This window comes from Myxocyprinus asiaticus, chromosome 5 (genome assembly GCF_019703515.2).
Source record: "Myxocyprinus asiaticus isolate MX2 ecotype Aquarium Trade chromosome 5, UBuf_Myxa_2, whole genome shotgun sequence".
Lineage (NCBI taxonomy): Eukaryota > Metazoa > Chordata > Actinopteri > Cypriniformes > Catostomidae > Myxocyprinus > Myxocyprinus asiaticus.
In genome coordinates this window covers 19,630,977-19,654,236 of record NC_059348.1, presented here as the reverse complement: position 1 = coordinate 19,654,236, position 23,260 = coordinate 19,630,977, and the positions used below count along the sequence as shown (strand labels likewise).

The 23,260-nt window shown below is 35.7% G+C and overlaps 1 protein-coding gene across 3 annotated transcripts; it reads right to left on the bottom strand.

Moving 5' to 3' along the window:
* Positions 1–2,540: 2,540 nt before the first annotated feature.
* On the bottom strand, positions 2,541–22,900 carry LOC127441483 (WW domain-containing adapter protein with coiled-coil-like). Of its 3 annotated transcripts, none has more exons than XM_051698980.1 (13): positions 22,640–22,900; positions 22,397–22,430; positions 21,609–21,798; positions 19,757–19,833; positions 16,589–16,704; positions 16,390–16,502; positions 12,413–12,649; positions 10,660–10,782; positions 8,831–8,976; positions 8,259–8,350; positions 6,416–6,587; positions 4,111–4,238; positions 2,541–3,969 (listed from the first exon to the last, which is right to left on the bottom strand). In XM_051698980.1, the coding sequence occupies exons 1-13, from the start codon at positions 22,678–22,680 to the stop codon at positions 3,900–3,902; spliced, it is 1,539 nt and encodes a 512-aa protein (XP_051554940.1). In that variant the 5' UTR covers positions 22,681–22,900; the 3' UTR covers positions 2,541–3,899. The 3 variants fall into 3 exon arrangements, with proteins under 3 accessions (XP_051554940.1, XP_051554941.1, XP_051554942.1); XM_051698981.1 differs by having other exon boundaries at positions 6,416–6,584; XM_051698982.1 differs by lacking the exon at positions 10,660–10,782.
* Positions 22,901–23,260: the final 360 nt, after the last annotated feature.

Sequence of the window (23,260 nt, the reverse complement as noted above, 5' to 3'; positions counted from 1 at the left end):
TCCAACAAGAGTGTAAAGTCTTAATTATCTAATAATGCTAGTATAGGAGTTGTGATAAAAAACAAACAAACAACAACAAAAAACAAAAAACATTCTAGACATTTTCTATTCTATTTTCACACTGTTCTAAAAAATTCTGAAAGAAATAACAAAATTGAATATTTTTCCATCTTAACCATGTTTCTACACTTGAGCCATTTTGTTTATTCCTCAGATAAAGCTGTCTCAGAGTTACAGCTGACCATGACATTGTCTGATTTAATCAGGATTATATATTTAAAAAAAAAAAAAAAAAATCAGTAGTTTTTTTTTTTTTTTTCATGGAAATTATAATTAAAAGTTTACTTTATTTGTTGTTTGATATCTTACAGGTCCTTATCTTTCATTTGATATTTATATTTATAAATGTATTGCATTTTTACATCAACACTTTGTTTAACATTGTGACCTCTTGCTGAGGACAGGTTAAATTACATGTGCTTCTAAGAGCATGCATAAATAAAAAATAAAATAAATAAATAAAAAAAATTCTAATGAAATTATTTAAAAATAAAAGTAATAAATGCCTTGAGTATACATATTACCTTTAGATTGAACTTTTTCAGTATTTTTATTATTGTGAATTTCTATATTTTTAACTTAGAGAATTTTTGTACTGTGTGTAGAACGTTTTGTCGATTATCTCAAGAAACAGTAAGGGGTTTTTAAAGCTCTCACACTGTTATCAGGCATACATATTTCAGAAAGGTAATAATAAATAAATAAAATATAAAATTATCTTACAACAATATACCAAATCATGAAGTATTATGATTTTTATATTATAAATGTTATTTATAATTTTATACAATTACTTTCAAACTATATATTAATATAATTTAAATGCATATACATTGATTCACATTAAAATAAAAAAATCTGCTTGAAATAAAATACAAAATATAAATTAAAATAATGATAATAATAATTAGAGAAGGAGAGGGAAAATATCTGGAGTGCCTGAGATCACAAACATTTTTATGGTGGATGAAAAACTTCTAAAACATTCTCATAATACTAGGAAATGATAAACTGTTTTTTGAGTGAATATTAAAAGACACTAAACAACATATGCTGCCATTCCTGTTGAGGACTTGGGTTCCAGAAATTGTGTCTTGTGTTTGACATGAAGTATCACCACAGCTTTTTGGAAAGTCATTTTTTAATAAAACGGTAACACTTACAATAAAGGTTCCATCCTTAGTTAATGCATTAGGTATCATAAACTAACAATTAACCATGTTTTTTTTTTGTTTTTTTTTACAGCATTCTTTAATCTTTGTTAATGTTAGTTCATAAAAATACAATTGTTCATTGTGCATTAACTAATGTTAACACATTCTAATTTTGATTTTAAGATGTATTAGTATATGTTGAAATTAACATTAACTAAGATTAATAAATGCTGTAAAAGTATTGTTCATTGTTAGTTCATGTTAACTAATGTTGTCAACTAATGTTAAAAAATGGAACCTTATAGTAGTGTTACCCATGAAACTGTTATGTACTATCCCAAACACTTAAAGGGATAGTTCACCCAAAAAAAAAGAAAAAAAAAGAAAAACAATTCTCTCATTTATGCCATTCTCATGCCTTCCCAGATGTGTATGACTTTCCTTCTTCTGCAGAACATAAATGAAGATTTTTAGAATATCTCAGATCTGTGGGTCCATACAATGGAAGTGAATGGTGTCCAGAACTTTGAAGGTCCAAAAAGCACATGAAGCAAGCATAAAAGTAATCCATAAAACTCCAGCAATTAAATCCATCACTTCAGAAGCAATATGATAGGTGTGGGTGAGAAACAGATTAGGTTTAAGTCCTTTTTTCCAATAAATCTCCACTTTCACTTTCTTTTCGGCTATTCACATTCTTAATGCATATTGCCACCTACTGGGCAGGGAGGAGAATTTATGGTAAAACAGGACTTAAAAATTGATCTCTTTCACCTTAAGTTGTATGGATTACTTTTATGCTGCCTTCAAATGCTTACTGGAGCTTCATTTTTCTGGCCACTATTCACTTGCACTGCATGGACCTACAGAGCGGAGACATTCTTCTAAAAATCTTTGTGTTTGACAGAACAAAGAAAGTCATACACATTTAGAGTAAATTATGAGAGAATTTACATTTTTGGGTGAACTATTCTGTTAAGTAATCAATTACCTTCTTGTTAAACTTCCTACATTCAAATTTGCACATGTAATTCCAAGAGCAAATCAAACCGGGTTTTGCATACCAAGAAAAAAAATTCCCCTGTACTTTAGCAAAACTATTCCACTTTGATAACTAGCAAGCCTTCTTTATTATTTACCATTGTAAATTGAATTCTAAACACTTCCTCGGTCCCTGCATTGTCTTTTTCCACATGCAATTAATCTTTGTCCCATAAGAGGGCGGACATTGGAAACTCTAGAATCTCTCAATGTCTTTCAGAAAAGTCAATTACAGAACAGTTAATTAAACCAGCCAAATGACAAAAGCAAACAAGTACCAAAACATAATGTGGTAAATGTTTATTTCCAGTAACTTTTAGAAACCATAATGTACAAAGCAACATACCCATTTCTAGTCTGACAGTGACCTTCATTTACACAGTGGAAAGCATTTAAATTGGTCTAAGCTCAAACTGCTCACTGGAGGGCAGTGAAGACAGAAAGGACAGTAGATCAGAAACTATGAATGCAAACGTCTAAAAGGATGCCCCTTTTTGCATTCTTGTCACACACAAACTGACAAACTGAGTAAACGCTTACTGAATTTTCAAAGAACTTGTTGATATTTTATGTGAAAGCTGAGAAAAACGTGATCTGGTTCTCCATATTCTCCCCCGCTGGCCAGCTTGCACAGCCCCATGGTCCCATTCCATTCTTGAAGGGTGCAATTTTGATGTGCAACATTAGCTCATGAATGAAATACAGAATCTTTTCACTGCATCATCCTAAACTTGGGAAATAAGGAAATGGCTTAACTTAAATCGAGGAGTTAAAGTACAGCTGAGCAAATCTAAACTAATACAAAAACAATAATGCAAAAATAGTCAAGAGTGCTGGGGTGCAGCATGAAAGTAATCTAAGTTAGATGTGTTAACTGTACATAACAGGGACAATAGAGGCATATAGTGACCAAACCATTTTACCAGGGTCATGATCTTGTAAAATGTGCATCTACCACAACAGCAAAAGCTTTTAAGTGCCTGTCATCAATTCAGAAATCCTTAGCACTGCTTTTGTTTGTCTTAGTGAAACAAGCTTGTTGAGATTTAAGGAAGATCACTTATACGTTCTATTTAATCCTGCTGAGAATCAGAAAATTATGCCTAAAGTTTAAGAATGAATACTCAGAAGTACATTGGGTTTATTTCAGTTGGTCACTTTGTTAATGCCACCACAGCTGGAAATGTCCTTGTACACTGACAGCCCTTCTGACATTATTCAAAATCACTGTCAGTCACTGCAGGATGGAGGTATATTAAACCTTCAGTGTGACAGTGAACTTTAGGATCCATAATAAGCAAAACCTTGAAGAACCACCACATGAATCACCAGATCCAATGTACAGTGTGATTCCTCAAAGGTTGCTCTGGGTTGGAGAGTGCTTCTCTGCACATATCTCTTATCACATGTGGATTGGAGAATAGAGAAGTGATGTACATCAAAGGATATTCAAATTAATTTATGATATCAGGACTTTATTGTGCCTTGATAAGCACGTTTGTCAGCTTCCTTCTCTCAGTCCTGTTACAGGCACTACAGCCAATAGTTCAACTGCAGTTCTGAGAGCTCGGCGGAGAGCAGAGGTCCCAAGAGCCAGTGGCTGGACTAATTTGAAGAGAGTGCCAAGAGCTCCATCATGATCTCTCAAACCATGAAGGAATTCTGATTCTTCAGTTTATCAAGTTCTTTGATCTGCTGTCTCAAAAACAGAATCCTGTGTGGAAACAATGAAAACAGTACTTTAAGCTTCATGAAATATTCCTTATTTAGTTTCAATACTGAAACAAATCCAAGATAATCTTGGATGACACAAGATGGAAATATATTTGATTTAGTCACAATCCGCATTACAGACCTTTGCTCTCTCAATGTGGCCTGGATTTCACACACTCTCACTAGCGAGCGAAGATTTTTAAGCTCAGTGCAGATCTCTGACATGTAAAGGGTTCCCATGTTGTGGATGTCCTCACACAACCGTGACACCTGGTTGACAGGAAATTGAGAGAGAAAATAAACAGTCACAGTTGAAATCAGAAGTTTACATACACCTTAGCCAAATACATTTAAACTCAGTTTTTCACAATTCCTGACATTTAATCATAGCAAACATTCCCTGTCTTAGGTCCGTTAGGAACACTACTTTATTTTAAGAATGTGAAATGTCACAGAATTAGAGAATTATTTATTTCAGCTTTTATTTCTTTCATCACATTCCCAGTGGGTCAGAAGTTTACATACACTTTGTTAGTATTTGGTAGCATTGCCTTTAAATTGTTTAACTTGGGCCAAATGTTTTGACCACTTCCAGAGTGAGGAAAAAGGCTGGAAAAATCACTCTGGACCCCACTTTTTTGAACTGTTGCCTTCTGGCTGACGCTTCAGAGCACCAGAACAGTCAGGCACAAGAACATTTTTTCCTGCTATCCATCTCATGAACAGTTAAAACTGTCCCACTGAACAATAATCATGTGCAATTCACAGTATAGTCTTTTTATATTCATCCAACCTCTTCTGCCATTACATTCCCTTGCACAGTATATAGCAAATTTGTATATATAGAACAGATTTGTATGTATATATTATTGTCTTGCGTATTCTATATATACTTTTTCTATTCAAATGTTTTTTTTTTTTTTTAAATTACATTTTTAAATATTTTTTTTATTATTATCTATGTCTTGTTGCTGTTTTGTATTGTTGTGCACTGGAAGCTCCTGTCACCAACACAAATTCCTTGTACGTGTAAGCATACTTGGCAATAAAGCTGATTCTGATATGTTTTGGGTTGCCTTCCACAAGCTTCTCACAATAAGTTTCTGGAATTTTGGCTGGAGGTTTGTAGGCCTCCTTGCTCGCACATGCTTTTTCAGTTCTGCCCACAAATGTTCTATCAGATAGAGGTCAGGGCTTTGTGATGGCCACTCCAATACCTTGACTTTGTTGTCCTTGAACCATTTTACCACAACTCTGGAGGTATGCTTGGGGTCATTGTCCATTTGGAAGACCCATTTGCGACCAAGCTTTTACTTTCTGGCTGAAATCTTGAGATGTTGCTTCTTTCCTCATGATGCCATCTATTTTGTGAAGGGCACCAGTCCCTCCTGCAGCAAAGCACCCCCACAACATGATGCTGTTACCCCCTTGCTTCACGGTTGGGATGGTGTTCTTCGGCCTGCAAGCCTCACCCTTTTTCCTCCAAACATAACAATGGTCATTATGGCCAAACAGTTACATTTTTGTTTCATCAGACCACAGGACACTTCTTGATAAAGTAAGATCTTTGTCCCCATGTGCACTTGCAAACTGTAGTCTGGCTTTTTTATGGCGGTTTTGGAGCAGTGGCTTCTTCCTTGCTGAGCAGCCTTTCAGGTTATGTCAATATAGAACTCGTTATACTGTGGATATAGATACTTGTCTACCTGTTTCCTCCAGCATCTTCTCAAGGTCCATTGCTGTTGTTCTGGGATTGATTTGCACTTTTCGTACCAAACTCTGTTCATCTCTAGGAGACAGAATGCGTCTCCTTCCTGAGCGGTATGATGGCTGCGTGGTTACATGGTGTTTATACTTGCGTACTATTGTTTGTACAGATAAACGTGATACCTTCAGGTGTTTGGAAATTACTCCCAAGGATGAACCAGAATTGTGGAGGAACAAAAATAGTTTTTTCTGAGGTCTTGGCTGATTTCTTTTGATTTTCCCATGATGTCAAGCAAAGAGGCACTGAATTTGAAGGTAGGCATTAAAATAAATCTACAGGTGCACCTCCAATTCAGTACCCCTCCTATCAGAAGCTAATTGGCTAATTGTCTAAAGGCTTGACAGCATTTTCTGGAATTTTCCAAGCTGCTTAAAGGCACAGTTAATTATGACCCACTGGAATTGTGATATAGTCAATTAAAAGTGAAACAATCTGTCTGTAAACAATTGTTGGAAAAATGTATTGTGTCATGCACAAAGTAGATGTCCTAAACGACTTGCCAAAACTATAGTTTGCTAATATTAAATCTGTGGAGTGGTTAAAAATTGAGTTTTAATGACAACAACCTAAGTGTATGTATACTTCTGACTTCAACTGTAGATATCTGATGTCTGATCATTGAAGATCTCAAACCTGCTTTACATGATCTTGTTAACATTTGATAAAAGTATGCTTGCACCTGCTTCTCTACATGTTCTGCAGGCCAGCCTTGAACATGTCTGATGAGATTTTCATCAAAGTGCAATGCTAGAGAAGGAGTGAAAGTGCTCTGGGTTCGAGGGGTGCTGACTGGGGCAGGGAGGCTGCTGCTACCCGCACTGCTATTAGAGCCCAACATACTCTCTTGACTGCTACAAAACAAAAATAGCACATTCATCATTCAATAGGGAAACATCTTCACCCTCTTAATCAGTAAAAACACAAAGGGCATATATATATATATATATATATAGAGAGAGAGAGAGAGAGAGAGAGAGAGAGAGAGAACTGCAAAATTATCTCTGGATAGTTTCTCTGGATTTACTATTTAGAGTGTGTTTGAGTACTGACAACATTTCTCCCAAATTCCAAATAAAAATATTGTCATTTAGAGCATTTATTTGCAGAAAATGACAACTAGTCAAAATAACAAAAAAGACCTCAAATAATGCAAATTTAGTAAGTTCAAACAAGTTAATATTCATTTTTAAACAACACAATACTAATGTTTTAACGTAGAAAGAGTTCAGAAATCAATATTTGGTGGAATAACCCTGAATTTCAATCACAGCTTTCATGCGTCTTGGCATGCTCTCTACCAGTCTTTCACACTGCTGTAGGGTGACTTTATGCCACTCCTGGCGCAAAAATTCTTGATCACTTTCCAGAGGTTTTCAATGGGGTCCAGGTCTGGAGATTGGGCTGGCAATGAGAGGGTCTTGATCCAGTGGTCCTCCATCCACACCTTGATTGACCTGGCTGAGTGGCATGGAACATTGTCCTGCTGGAAAAGAGCCACAGTGTCTCGCACCCACTGTGAAATTTGGTGGAGGATCGTGATGATCTGCGGGTGCTTCAGCAAGGCTGGAATCTTGGATGCAAGAATCAAGCCAAGTACGAAGTTATCCTGGAAAAAAAACTTGCTTCCTTCAGCTCTGACAATGTTCCCCAACTATGAGGATTGTTTTATCCAGCAGGACAATGCTCCGTCACACAGCCAGGCCAATCAAGGTGTGGATAGAGGATCACCGATCAAGACCCTGTCATGGCCAGCCAAATCTCCAGACCTGAACCCCAATTGAAAACCTCTGGAATGTGATCAAGAGGAAGATGGATGGCCACAAGCCGTCAAACAAAGCCAAGCTGCTTGAATGTTTATGCCAGGAGTGGCACAAAGTCACCCAACAGCAATGTGAAACACTGGTAGAGAGCATGCCAAGACGCATGAAAGCTGTGATTGGAAATCAGGGTTATTCCACCAAATATTGATTTCTGAACTCTTTCTAAGTTAAAACATTAGTATTGTGTTGTTTAAAAATGAATATAACTTGTTTTATTTACATTATTCAAGGTCTGAAAACAATGCAACTTTTTTGTTATTTTGACAAATAAATTTCTGCAAATAAATGCTCTAAATGACAATATTTTTATTTGGAATTTGGGAGAAAAGTTGTCAGTACTTTATAGAATAAAACAAAATGTTCATTTTACTCAAACACACACCTATAAATCCAGAGAAACTGATAATTTTGCAGTGGTTTCTTATTTTTTTTCCAGAGCTGTATTTAAACATATAAACCCAGCCTTGATTGCACTTACACATTGAACAGGTAGATGGTGCTCTAACATAACTTTTGATAGGCTGCTGCTACATTGTCAACAAATAAATGTTTACACAGCAGTCATTGCTGAAACAAATTTTACGATTGCAAAGAAGCAGGCCCATGTTTTCTGATTTTAATCATAAAAAAATAAATTAAAAAAAATAAAAATGAAAAAGGCTATTTTCTTACAATGTTAAGATTAAAAGAAATGATCATTACATTTGCCTGTGAAGACGAGGATCACTGAATTGTTTGTCAGAGTTGGCTGACTGCTGGGATGTTGATCCTGATCTCTGAATTGATGCAGTAACCTGAAATTGAAGAGGGATTGTTTGCATCTGAAATGTGTGTTGATAGTGCACTGAGAGGTTAAACACATAGATCCCAAAAAGTATACGGACACTAAAAATGTGTGTTACATTAGATTAAAATTGGTTACACCAAGAAGCATTTATTTTAAAGAGAGCAGTTCACAAAAAAAAAGTCTGGTAAGTTTAAGTTATAAAAATATAATTAAATATATACTGATCATAACTGATGTAATTATAATAACGATTATAACAGATTTACTTTTTCAATTATATTTCAACTGATATAATTGAGAAAAAATGGCTGATGTGCAATCATGGGTTTGCAGATGCTGCTTGATTTTATATTCAATATTTATGTAATGAAATTCATACATAAATTTTTTTTTTTATGCAAGTATGTATGTCCAGATGAAATGTTGGACGCATTTTCGTTTCCACATCTAAAGAAAAAGTAGTAAATAACTGTTGGCTGCTACTGACCTTTGGTTGAGAGAAGAGGGTTGCTAAGCTGTGCAGAGGTTTAGAGACAGCGTTGGTCTGTGGTGTGCTGACTCTAGGAGACAGATACGACCTCGGTGAAGAGGCATCTGATGCCAGTGACATGGGCGACTGACCGGACTGTTGAGCTGTTCATTAGAAACAAAAAATAAGATAAATTATACTATGGACCCCAGTAACTATCTAATGAAATCAAGAGTCCATACATTTAATTAGCAACAGATAAAATGTAAACACCTGAGACCTGATGTATAAACATTGCAATTTCCCACACACACACACAAAAAAAAAAAAAAAAAATCCAATCAGAAGTAATGCTATGCAGCTGATATTAGGCTATATTAACTGTTATTATTTCAATTATTTGAATTCAAAATGCATTAAAATATAAGCTGAAGGAAGAAAATATTGGTAATGGATGTGCTGCTTTGGGAGACTTTCCCGAAACATCATATGGAGGAAACTTTGACGAACTTGCGACTCCAGGTGTGGTAGTCAGCCTCTTTACTTGCTGAGCTACCCAGACCCCCCATGGAGGAATCATACTTTTAACGACTGCAAAGATTTCTTGGATCGTGATATTTTTAATTCAAGGCAATCTGCTTGGAATTGTGTTTGTTTCCCTTCCAGAAAAAACAAAAGCTTGTTTTTAGTGTATTAAAAGGTTCACATATTTTTGAGTGTGCAGCACATTGATTATATATTTAATTACATTGCAGCCTTTTGCCATTTAAGAATAATAATAGGACATATGATTCTGTCCGTGTTTTCCACACTGCGGAAATTTTTGGGCCCTACATGTGGTAACCGCGGTATAGCGAAATCTGATTGTTTAATTACTGAAAATGAATTCACATCCCAAGTCATACAGGAAGCATCACCACACTACCACCTTCAGGTGTGAATTAATGTGAAAAAAAAAATCAGCGGTCTGACCGTCGTCATTGTCTAAATTATACAACTCATATATTTTTGTAGTTAACACATCAGCAATGTTGGAATGAAAGAATTACATTTTGCACTATATCCATACTTAAACTATTTTGTCAGAGCAAAGCAGAGACGACAGCTGATGGTAACAGGGATTCGTTTATGAGTCAACTGTTGATGTTTCACAATGTGCAGGCTGTGACAAAACAATACAAATTTGAGTATCTGACACCTTTGCTGATTCCCGATTGTTAACATGTTTTGGCGTTACAAAATATTTTAGTGACACAAATAGTTTTATTACACAAGTATTTTCCAGGATAAATAATTATTTTCCAGAACATTTAGGTATTTTTCTCATTTACCATGACTTTTCCTTGGTTTTCCAGGATGCTTGGAATGGGGAGGGGAATGGGGAATAAAGCATGCGCATGTACACACAATCTTTTGCTAACTGGAATTTAAATAGGGAACTTTGTGTTGGTTCTGGCGCACATACATTTTTTATAAACCTGAAAAATTTTGTGTACCCAACATTTGACTTTTGTGCTTACCCACACTTATAGTATAAAATCTATGGCAAGTTTTATTTATGAAGCCCCTTGTGTGAGAATGCAACGCCTTTTTAAAATGTGTTGATCACCTATTTTTGAACAGCTGCAATATGAAACGCTAAAATATCTGAATTTACTATCCTAATTTGGTTAAATAAACATATCATGTTTCTGCACAGGGGTCTGATCATTTCTAGCTTTAGCCTTAAGAACAAACATGTTTGTGTCCATAGTCCTGGGTGTGTGTGTGTGTGTGTGTGTGTGAGAATGTTAAATATTACTAACACAATGGTGTAACACAAGTCATGACTAGGACTTCAGCAATACCTTGTGTGGACAGCTGAGCAGCTTGGGAAAGCAGAGTAGTGATGTTGAAAGTTGACGGTCCAGCAGTGAGAAGTTTATGAAGCAGAGACTGCAAGGAAGCTTGTGTGACAGCGGCTGTGAGGACTTGAAAAAAGACAAAGGCAGAAAAAGACAAACACACAAATAATCAAAGCAGTGCTAAACACTGAAAGCAAACTGAGAAAGGCTCTTTCGGTGAACATAAAAGCAATATTTTCTGCTTATTATACATTTTCTCAATGGACAGAAAATGCCACATATTGTGCACAAAAAACAGGTATCAAGACTACCAAATAATACAAAAACAAAAAACAGCTAGAGCACAACATTTATAACAGTTTGGGTGTAGGCCTAAGCAAGTATTTGCTGCTCAGTGAATACATTAGGATAGAGCCTTATTCTTTGTTTACTACAGACATCTTCACCAACAAAAATCAAAGGCAAGAAATGAGGTAATTTAAGAATGTCAAGGAAATCTATTCGTCCCTTGAAAGACCAAAAGCCCTGTGATTTCAGCAGAAGCCTGTTTGGAGCACATCTCATTCAACTAGGGTCTAGGAAGCATCTCTTCTTGATCAAGGGCGGACCACACACTTAGGCCCCGTTTAAACCTGGTATTAAGATGCATTTTGGAAGATTCGATTACAAGTGGTCAGTGTTAAATACAGCTCTAAATGGGGTGCAAAACATTTTGTGATCGGATCACAAAAATCACATCTGTCATCAAAAACACATGTGACTACATTGCATATGAGGTGTAAATGCTAATCTGCCTGAATGCATCCTGGACAACAGTGTAGATCCACCCCTCACCTGTCAATCAACCGCTGCACTACATCAACAGTTTAAACTTTGCCAGTTATGAGCGGCTTTAAAGGAAATAAATGGGAAAATAAGAAAATAAATAGGAATTTTTTTTTTTTAAATCTGAAAAAGCAGATACATACACAAGCACGAGAACTTCATGTAACTTCAGTGTGTTTGATATTGACATACAGAGGCACAGATGACAAGCACGCACATCTGAAGCTCAGGTTAATACTAAAACAACAGAGAATTCTGCTTGAAATGATGCGTTTGTGCTTGATTGAATTTGAACTGAATCTGAGAGAAATAGCGTGCCGTTTTTTCCTCACGCTTTCTTCGTCTTTATGACTTTTTTGTGGTTTAATATCATGCAGTAACATACTGACATAGTGATTGATAATGTCGTCATTAAATAAGAGACCAGAGAAACTCCCCTCGAAATCAGAAAACAAGTGGTCACAGGAGACGCATTTAAGCGACCAGGTGTAAACAGCGATGTGTCTCGCATGATCATGTGATCGGATCACCTGAGACGCATCTTAATGCCAGGTGTAAACATGATCTTACTCAATGGAGTAACACTTGGTAAGCTCTGCTTTGAAAAAAATGACACTTGAAACATGTGATCAATAGCACATTTTGCAAAGCCTTGAAAAGAAAATGGCAGCAGCAGCAGCAAGAAAAGTTGAAGGACTGCTAAAAACTCTTGAGTGCGAAAAGATTTATAAAACCAAAATAGTTTAAAATAAAGATTTGGGTTCTTCAGGAGTTAAACGGTAGTTGTCACCTGCCAAAATTTGGCAAACTATTCTTAAAATCAAGAAAGAAGCAAACAAAAAATGTAAAATCAATCTCACCCTTCAATCTCTCACATTACATGTTGTCATTAGCCTTGGATTCAGAACAAACTACGCTTGGACGAGCTTACCTTCATTGATTTTGCTTATGTCAGCATTGGCATGGTTCATCTGCAGGGTGGCTTGCAGTGCAGGCAGCAGCTGTCGGAGGAGTGCTGGGTCCTGGAGCAGAGTGGAGGCTGAAGCCTGCAAGGCAGGAGACACAGGCACCGTGGAAGATGAAGAGGAGCTGGATGTACTGGAGGGGTTTATGGAAGAAGGCTGAGAATAACTGGAGTTTGATATCGGCTTCTCCGCTAGAGTTGATTCTGATTGGAAGAAAGAGGATTGAGGGGAAACAAAGACAAATGTGTTATAAATAGGGCTGAAATGATTAGTCGATGTTATTGACAATGTCGAAAATAAAAAAATTGTCCACAAAAATGTTCATTGTAGAATAGTCATTTGATCTAATTTAACGTAACATGAGATCACATTAAACTCTAATGATGACGCACAAGAGCAGCACTGCAGCTCACGCCTGACTGAGGAGAGGAAGAATTACACAGCTCACAGTCCAGATGCACTCTAAACTTTCACAGCTTCGGTGATGTAGATCGCAAAGTATGAGGGAATTATAATGCAAAAATACAAAATAAGTAAATACAGAAGCACTCTCACTGTGGAATAAGTGGAGCTGGAGCTCTTTAAAGGAAATACCCCGGCGTTACATCTTAAAAGCAGTTATATTTAATGCGTTATATCTTTATTAAAGTTCAAATAATATGGAAGCAGATCATGTAAAATAACTAAAAACTCCGGTCAGCACCTCTTCTATGAGTTGCGCGAATGCCCTGATCTAAGGAGAAGAGGTTGAAACTGCATCCGGCTGATGCACACTCTTGTTACGGGGACGCTCGAGCGCACACGCTTAATGAAGCTAGATGTCACTGTGCATTTCTTATCGTTAAGAAAATTGGCAATACGCAGCTTTATTAATAAGAGAGAGTTTGTTTTTTTGTGATTTAAAGATGAATTGAAGTGAACATTCTCAGGTAACAATTTTTTGGGGGCCATTATACACTGCAACAAAATACCTTTTTGATTTGTTTTTGTTTTGGCTTGTTTTCCATTATAAATATCTAAAACTTCTTTAAAACAATATGCATTTTCTTTAGCAGCTATACTGCAGAAGAAAAAATTGTTATCTGAGAATGTTGATATTTTAAAATATCTAGAAATCCTTAAAAAAAAAATAATAAAAAAAGATGCATTCCCCTGAGAAGCAGCATATAAGATATTTAGACTTGCTTTTAGAGAATAGATCTTGAATATAAGTATATTTTGTCTTTACTGCACTCGCAGAAGTATAACTAAGTGAAAAACAAAATACACTTATATACAAAATACACTTCTCTTAAAGCAAGTCTAAATATCTTATATGATCCTTCCTTCTCAAGTAAATGTATCATGTTTTAAGGATTTTTAGACAATTTTAAATGGAAAACAAGACAAAAACACTTGAAAATAGGATTTTTTGCAGTGAATTTCTTTACTGAATTAAACTTAATGAAAAGTATTTTTCCCTTTAATTCAATGAAAGTCATTTACACTGCGTGCCCAATTATTAGGCAAGTGAGTATTCTAATCTTATCATTATTTCCATGCACATTTTCCAACTCCAAACCATATAAACTTTTTCAGGTGGTATGCATTTGTGTAATGAGGGAGGGTGTGGCAAAAGTGACTAACTCCTTATATCAAGATGTGCATAATTATTAGGCAGCTTCATTACCTAATAATAATAATTGTGCACACTAATAGTTGCCTAATAATTGTGCACACTTATATATTCCCCTGAGAAAGACAAAACTCAATTTTTCTTTGTTAAACATTCAGGTGAGGTTCAGTAACATTTTGGATTGACTGAGAGCATTGTGTTTGTTCAACATTAAAATTTATCCTGAGGAATACAATTTGCCTAATAATTGGGCACGCAGTGTAGAGGTATTTTTAAAAGATGATTTTGTCCTCTTTATTGTTAGTAAGCACGTTTAATACAAACTTTTATGTCGGGAACAAGCTGAATAATCAGTTAAGAGCTAATGATTAATCGTTGCAATAATCGCTGAATGGTCATATAATTGTTCTAATAATTGTTAGATTAATAGATTATCAAAATAATCGTTAGTTGCAGCCCTAGTTATAAACACCAAACTCATAGGAAATTGTATTTTTACTTACTAAAACCACTTTATTAATAAATGTGGTCTAACACCACCTGGCCCCGTTTACACCTTACATTTTTGGTCTGTTTTCACTCACAACCAATTAGATCGGCTCAGAAGAAATGGATTAAACCACTGGAGAGGTATGGATTACTTTTAGGCTGCCTTTATGCGCTTTTTGGAGCTTCAAAGTTTTGATCACTATTCACTGGCATTGTATGGACCTTCAGAGCTGAGATATTTTGCCAAAAATATTTTGTTTTCTGCAGAAAAAATAAAGTCACACATCTGGGATGGCATGAGGGTGAGGAAATGAGAGATTTATTTTTTATTTTTGGGTGAACTATTCCTTTAACATCCATCTCATGTGATCTGATCAAAAGTGGTTAGTCAAGACAGAATTTGAGATTCTAGAGCAAACTTATATGATCTACATTAACTCATTTAGCAGATGCTTTAATCCAAAGTGAATAATTTGTGTTGCTGTATATAGATACCTGGCATATCAAAGATCTGAAGTCTTGTGAATACAAGTATGGGTTTTTCCAAAATTTTTACTGGAAAGTTATTTTCTTTTAAACCCATACCTAACTAAAACCCAAACCCTTTGCTGTTGTCCAGGATGCATCAGAACACATTAACGTTTATACTACAAATTAGTGGTGTAGTGGTGTCTGATAAATGTAATGATAAAGGTGTCTGTAAATATCTATTTAAATTAATAGGTTTCATTAGCCTAATGTTCTTTCTATTTCTAGTGAAATGGGTAATAATTTTTAATTACTCTTAATTAATAAACTTATTCATACATAATACATAATAAACTATTAGGCATTGCATAGATAATATGAGTGTAGTGATGTTCACTATTGTATATCATTAAATATATATAAGAATTAATGGTAATTTGTATTATTTGTGTACTATACTGTGTTTTTCTGTGTATAGTGAAATTGTTTTCCTACTTAGAAATATAAATTGATATGATTTGATATCTTGAGAAAAAAGGCACCACTAACAGCAATTAAAGGCTGACAAAATAGCATTAGATATAATTACGGGACAACTCAGTTAACTGGCACAGCATCTGCAAAGATCATCTAAAACAAACACGGGTGTAGTCAATAATTTAACATAGTTTTTTTTTAGCATAAGTTGTATTTAAAAGCATAAATATTTTTACATTTAACAGCAAGTAAATTTAAAGCACAAATTATGGTGACTCCAGCGCTGCTGGCGCATAAGCATTTCACTGTAGATGCTAGAAATGTCCCGCCTCTTACTGAAACTGAAAATATGATTGGTTTGCAAAAATCCAATCGCATCTGATGGGTTGCTCAGCTGAGTTGGACTATCTTTCCCGTGCCGTCACTTAACCGCTCCTGCTACTCTGCGTGCTTTTAGAGAGAATCTGTACACATAATTTTTTTTTTTTTTTTTTTTTTAATAATCACAATTCACTCAACGGTGCTGCTCCAACACCTCAGTAGATTGAAAAGTTTTGGGTCAAAAGCCTACTTGTTCTGTCACCCATTCACATCATCACTCATTTTAGGTGAGCATACGCAAAATCCTTAGAAATATATAGGTAGGCATACAGTGTATGCTTGCATATGTATGCACTAGACTGCACTACTGCTACAAATGCAAAGTCGTCACATGAATTTCTGGTTTGAGTGATTCAATCATAATCTTTGCTTTGGATCCTGTTTACACTTGTATTTAGCGCTTTTCACTTGAAATCAGATAACCTGAGATGGATGTTAATACCAGGTGGTAAATTGGACCTTGCAGGGACCAAATAAACAACTGCCTGTGTTTCTGAAGGTTCTAATACTTACTTGTACTACTGAGGACGCTTGTGGCACTGGCCTGCATTGCCTCTTGTCTGTAGTCTCTGTCTTTGGGAAAGCTGTTAACCACAGTCTTTGAACCTTCTCTCGGTCTCTGTTCTCTGTTCAGACAGGATGTTTGGGGTCAGTTGATGGCCGAAGAGAGGCTGTGACAGTTATAAGTAACATGAAATCAAAAATAAATCACCTCTCCTGCCATTCTTTAGGTTTCTCCCACTGAGAGACCTCTGTCCTGCAGTTATAATAGTACTTTTTCCCAGAGGAACTGATATGCTCTGACCAGTCATCTGCTGGCTCACGAGGCTGTAGCAGACAGGAAACATGTGGGTTAATTTAGATGGACAGAGTAGAGAAATCTCCCAGGAAGTGAATGTGTAAGTAACTGTCATTTAAGAAGTGCAAATAGGAATGGGTTAGGAAATAGGATTGTCCACTAGTCATTCAACAACAGACTAGTCGATTAGTGAGTTTTTGATTTTAGCAGGGGTACCATAAAGGGGATGTCAGCAACCTAAAACCCTCTCTTAACTCATTGCATTGAAAGCACTGCCGTAATAGTCATCAAACTACAATCTTTTGTAACAAATGTACCACCTTCGGCAAAAAAGAACAAGACAATTAGTCAATCTGCACGTCATGCTGTGAAAACTGTTCCCCTTATTATGCATAATCCACAGGTTTCTCTTTGTTTGTTAGGACTATGATAATTTTGTGCAATAAAAAGGACAACTGTAACCTTTTATTAAGTTACCCTATTAAAAAGCTTTGCCTGGCATCCACTACATGTCACTAAAACATTAAATATCACCATATATCAGTTCACTATCACAAGAAATCATCTGACTGGTGTCTAGTGTCCAAGTTATACAGGGCTTTCTTAAAGGGATAGTTCACCCAGTAATGACAATTCTCTCATCATTTACTCACCCTCATGATATCCCAGGTGTGTATGACTTTTTCCCATCACCAGAACACATTTGAAGAAAAATAGAAAGAAATCTTAGCTCAATAAGTGGATGGTGATCCAATTTTTGAAGCTCCAAAAATCACAGACAGTCAGCATAAACGTCATCCATACGACTCCAGCTGTTAAATGAATGTCTTCTAAAGTGACATGATCGCTTTTGGCACGGAAAAATATCAATATTTAAGTACTTTTATCTTGCAAAAAGAGAGACATTAAGTATTTAGATATATTTTGATATTTAAAATATTTTTAATGTCATTCATTGGTTTTCAAAGTCTTAAAAGGAAATCACATATCCCTATTTTATTTTTTGATTTATATATTTGAAGCTGAATATGTAAAAATGACTTCTTAATGTGTATGAAGCACACATGCACCTTAAGAGATATGACAATTAATCATGTAAGTCCTAAAAGACATTAATCGTCATAGCCATAAAACTGACAATTACTCTGCTTATTCGCAATTATTTGTTTGACAATTAATCGTCATCCAAATTTCATAATCATGACAGCCCTCATTGTGAGTAAAGAAACAGATAATTACAGATCTAAATCCAAATCAACAAAGCTTCTGTACAGCATTTCTTCTACTCACTTGTAAACAGTGCTGCTCTTTCATGTGTGTCGCACCAACGTCAGTTCTCACGTAAACGTGATTACGTCACAAGCGCATGCCGCTGGTGACCGGAAGCGATGATTCAGAGTTCAAAAAGTACTTAAATATTGATGTTTTTCTAACCAAAACCATGTTGCTTTAGAATACATTAATTTAACAGCTGGATCGGTATGGATGACGTTCCTGCTGAATGCCTGTGATTTTTGGAGCTTCAAGTCAGATCACCATCCACTTGAATTTTAAGGACCTACTGAGCCAAGATATTTTTCTTCAAATGTGTTCAGCTAAAGTAAGAAAGCCATACACATCTGGGATGTCATGAGGGTGAGTAAATGATGAGAATTTTTATTTTTGGGTGAACTATCCCTTTAAAGGTTCACTCAGTAACAAGAGTGTTTAGGTTGAGCTAACACCCAACAGTGTAAATATAGCATCATGCAAAAACAGAAGTTCCCAGTTACCAACGTCTTTGTAAAAATGCACTATTCACAAACAGGATAATTGAGATTATAAACAAGTAATAATCAGACAGTTATAGGATCTCAAGAATTTGCACTCAGCACCATATGTAGAATAATCTTTTTCTCCAAGACTGTGTAAAAATAATTTTTAAACATCATTTAAAAAAAAAACAACAAAAAAAAATTATTCTACAAGGGCTGGGAAATATAGGCAAAAATGTATATTGCAATATTCTTTAAATGTTTGGTCGATGACAATATTTATTACACAGCTCTCTGGAATACTCTATTTTGATTGTCAATGGCGCCATCTAGCAGTCTGATATTTTTCAGTAACAACCGCTCATCCTGAGCTCATCTGCTTCTCTGATCACTGTGCCATTTCTACTAGAAGACTAATAAAATAATTTCAACTCAATGTTTCATGTGCATTTATTTATTTATTTGTCAAGTACTCTTGTAATAAGATGCATAAGGAGCAGTCAGACATTTATTAATTACAAAATAAATACACAGAAGTCCAGCGCAAACCAGAGGTGGAATTCAGCTGTTCAGCGATTTATTTCTTCTCACATAATTACATAATTTCAATCAATGTTTCATGTCCATTTATTTGTTTATTTGGCAAGTAGTCTGGTAATAGTCTGGATAATGAGAAGTCACATGCCCATTTTCACAGAAAAAACACCAACAGAACTCCGACACATACCAGAGGTGGATTTCAGCTGTTCAGCAATTTCTTAAATTATATAATTTCAATGCAAATCAATATTTTATGTTCATGTATTTGGCTAGTAGCCGTGTAATAAGCAAGAATGTACAGTCAGCCCGTTGTTATTGCAAAATAAACCCTGATAGGTTGATCAGGACCCCTATGCAAAGAGGGGTCTTGCTTCACCCTGAAGGGGTTTATTCTGCGATAACAACCAGCTGACTGTACATTATTCCTTTCACGTTTTTGTATTGATGGATAAAAATAATACAATAATTATAACCTCTGATTGGATTGCGCATTCCCTATCATGATGTGGCATTCTGCATAACCACAACAGGAATGATACTCAAAAACTGTTGTCTGTTGACACATTTTTGCCGGTAAATCAATTTAACCGCTCTATCACCCACCCCTTTACTGAACTATTACTTTCTATTTAAAAGTTTAGCAATTAGTAAAAAAAAAAAAATAAAAAAAACAACAGAGTACACCTTTAACACTGACTAGACTTTCAGTCAATCCACCGGCTAGTCGATTTTGGAAATACATAGTTCTCTACATCCATACAGTCAAAGAAAATTTAAGTTGACTTACTATCTCTGAAGTTCTGTTCTGATGAGGGTGAGAGCTCGAGACATGATGGGAGTTTTCTTGTGGAGAAGAACTGATGCCTGAAACATTAACAAGATTTGAAAAAAACTACCAAGCTTATGAAACTCCGAAGCCTTTCACAGAATATTAAACAATTTTATTGAAATAATACCTATAGTCAGGCTTCTGTACTTCTGTTTAACACACTGAGCAGCTAGAGATTACAGTCCAGTGACTGAGCTTTGGAAACATGGCCTTATGACAGGATGAGCTACAGTTTCCACAGACTAGTTATATGACCAACAAGACACTACACATGGCTTAATAGGCTTTGTGATTTTCACATTTTTGTTCAGTTAAAAAAGACTGCCAAGTAATCTGAGAATACCCATGTTAAAGTATGGTATAAGAAAACTAGCAACAGAACCAAAAGACAATTAAAAAACAGCCATAAAAGTGATGCTATAGGCTCTATAGCAAAGTATAGTATAGGGCCTCTGAATAGTCAGGATTACAAGAAAAACAGCACTGTGCACCTGCTGCAGCCTCATGCTTGTGGCAACAACAGGAAGTAGAATAGCGTGAATAGAGCGCAAGATGTCTCAGAGAGAGTATTCTCTGTTTGCATAATGTGCTTGTTTTACTTCCTGATAAAGTATGGCGATCATATTTACTACATGAACTTTAACTACCTTAGGCATGTGTTCAACATCAGTACGTTTTCTCAAATCATCTCAAACCCAACAGCCTCAAAATTTATTTTAATACCCTGTCATATCCATGTCTGATGGATTCAACTTTATTTTAAGGAATAGTTCACCCAAAAATGAAGATTCTCTCATCATTTACTCACCCTCATGCCATCCAAGATGTGTATGACTTTCTTCTGCAGGACACAAAGTTTTTAGAAGAATATTTCAGCTTTGTAGGCCCATTCAGTTCAAGTGAACTTTGAATCTCCAAAAAGCACATAAGGCAGCATCAAATTAATCCAAACAACTCCAGTGGTTATATCCATATCTTCAAAAGCAATATGATAGGTGTGGGTGAGAAACACCTATACCATCTGCATTTAATGTGCTGCTACTATGACAAAGAAATTTCCCCCTGCTGGGGTTAATAAAGTATTTTTCAATTTAATTCCAACTTTTAAGTACTTTTTACTATAAATTCTCCTCCTTGCCCAGGAGGAGGCAATATGCACGAAGAATGCAAATAACGAAAAAAAAAAACAAAAAAAAAACTCCTCTTAGGATAGAAGTGAACGCATAGGGGGGCTGTTTGTAAATGGAGATTATTAGTTAAAAAAAAAGGACTTAAATATGAATCTGTTTCTCACCCACACCTATCAAATTGCTTCTGAAGACATGGATCAAATCACTGGAGTTGTATGGATTAAATTCATGCTGCCTTCATGTGCTTTTTGGAGCTTCAATATTTTGGTCACCATTCACTTGCTTTGTATTGACCAATAGAGCTGAAATATTCTTCTAAAAATCTTCATTTGCATTCTGCAGAAGAAAGAAAGTCATACACATCTGGGATGGCATGAGGGTGAGTAAAATATGAGATTATTTTTATTTTTGGGTGAACTATTCCTTTAATCAAACAACCCATCCTAAATCCTTATGGTAGTTCTGTTCTGAAAAGTTGAGATCTAACATTGTAACTTTTAGAGAAACACATGAATTATAGCATGTGAGGACAACAAAGTTTAGAACATAAGGGCATCACAAAGCCCTTACTAACAAACATTAAAATTAAGAAATAAAGACATTTCCCCATATGATGTTGGGTTACTGCTGAATTAGGGCAACATTATCCATGTCCAACCTCTTCTTGCTCATGTTCTTACCGCTCTCCCTCTCTCTGGGCCTATGAATGTGCAGTGCTGTAGTTTGGCTGTGTGTTCCGTCACTGTGCTTTTTGTCTGGACTGTCCGATCGCCGCAGCATTTTAGTTGGTGGTGTGGAGTCTGATGAGTCTCGCATCTTCTCATGCCGATGGTCATTTGCCGAGTGACCCTTTGAATGGTATCTGACAGACTGCAAATTCCAATGAATGAGAAAATAACTACATAAGGTTTTAAAAGCCATTGAAATAATAAAAATAAAAGCAACTGAAGCAGGTAAAACCTGATACTTCTGATAGGAATTAAAAGAGGATGTTGACAAACTAGAACTAGATTAAGTGCACCCTTATCTGTGTTTTTGTTGACTAAGTCAATATACAATAACATTTGACACTATATCTGATGAGTTCACAAGCTGATAGTGGTAATTTATGTAACATTATAATTTATTTACTAATGGTAGTGGTAAATGTAATTAGGGTAGCTCACTTCAAAACGAGCTAGCAAGCTAAATACGTCATTTGCATAGAGATGTAAGCCCTCTAGACAAACCATTACTGAACTATATAACTAGCAGTCTAGTTAAACTAGACAATAATTTTGCCAAATATTGAAAACTGAACGCTATATACGTATTTGTAATGTATGTCTTAGTTTCAGTTAGCTAGCAGGAACTAGGCCTGTGAGCACTAGTGTTATACTACAAGTGAGCTACAGCCGGCTAATCCACAATTTCGGCTTCTCTCCCAAATATATAACTACTTTTGAGGGTAAAATACTTCTCTATGTACCTGGCAGGCTTGAGGATCTCTTCGATCATTACACCTGTAAAAGAGAGAAAAGTTAATAAAGTCAGAAACGCTTTTCGGCTAGCCACCTACAATGCTAACTTACTTAAAATGACTTAAAACAAAACAACTCGCTAGCAAACTAAGAGGAACCAATATAATTTGAAACAATTTCTTCAAACATGTGTAGTTTAAGGTTTAAAAGACAGAGTGAAGAGTGTAAACTGAAGGTAAATGTGTGTTTACCCATCACTGACTCTGGATGGATTCGTTGCATGCATTACCATTAATGCTGCACGAATGTGGAAAAGTGTTTTTACTGAAGCAGTTCTGCTGAACTACAGCTCTCAATCGCTTTACAGATTACTGTCGCCAACAACACAGTTTGATCTGTAAAAATAGCTTTTGCTGCAGTGCTATTCGGGAAAGGGCTGACGATCCATTGCTTCGTTTTGCTCGCGACTGCACCCCGCAAGTGTACGAGCACAGCGCAGCTACTAGTGCCAGACCCGACAGTTTGCTAGTGCTCGCCACCGGCCAGGCGCGCGACGCGCACGTGCACGAAGTCATTTTTGCTCGGGCTCATTTAGGTTTTGTTTTGTCAGCTGCAATTATGTTGACACATTAGTTTATACATTATAACTTACTCACGCGATTAGTTATTTAACTTTAAAATAATAATAATAATAATAATAATAATAATAATAATAATAATTATATATATATATATATATATATATATATATATATATATATATATATATATATATATATGTATATATGTATATGTATATATATATATATATATATATATATGTGTGTGTGTGTGTGTGTGTGTGTAGGGTTAGGGTCACAGTCACAGGCATG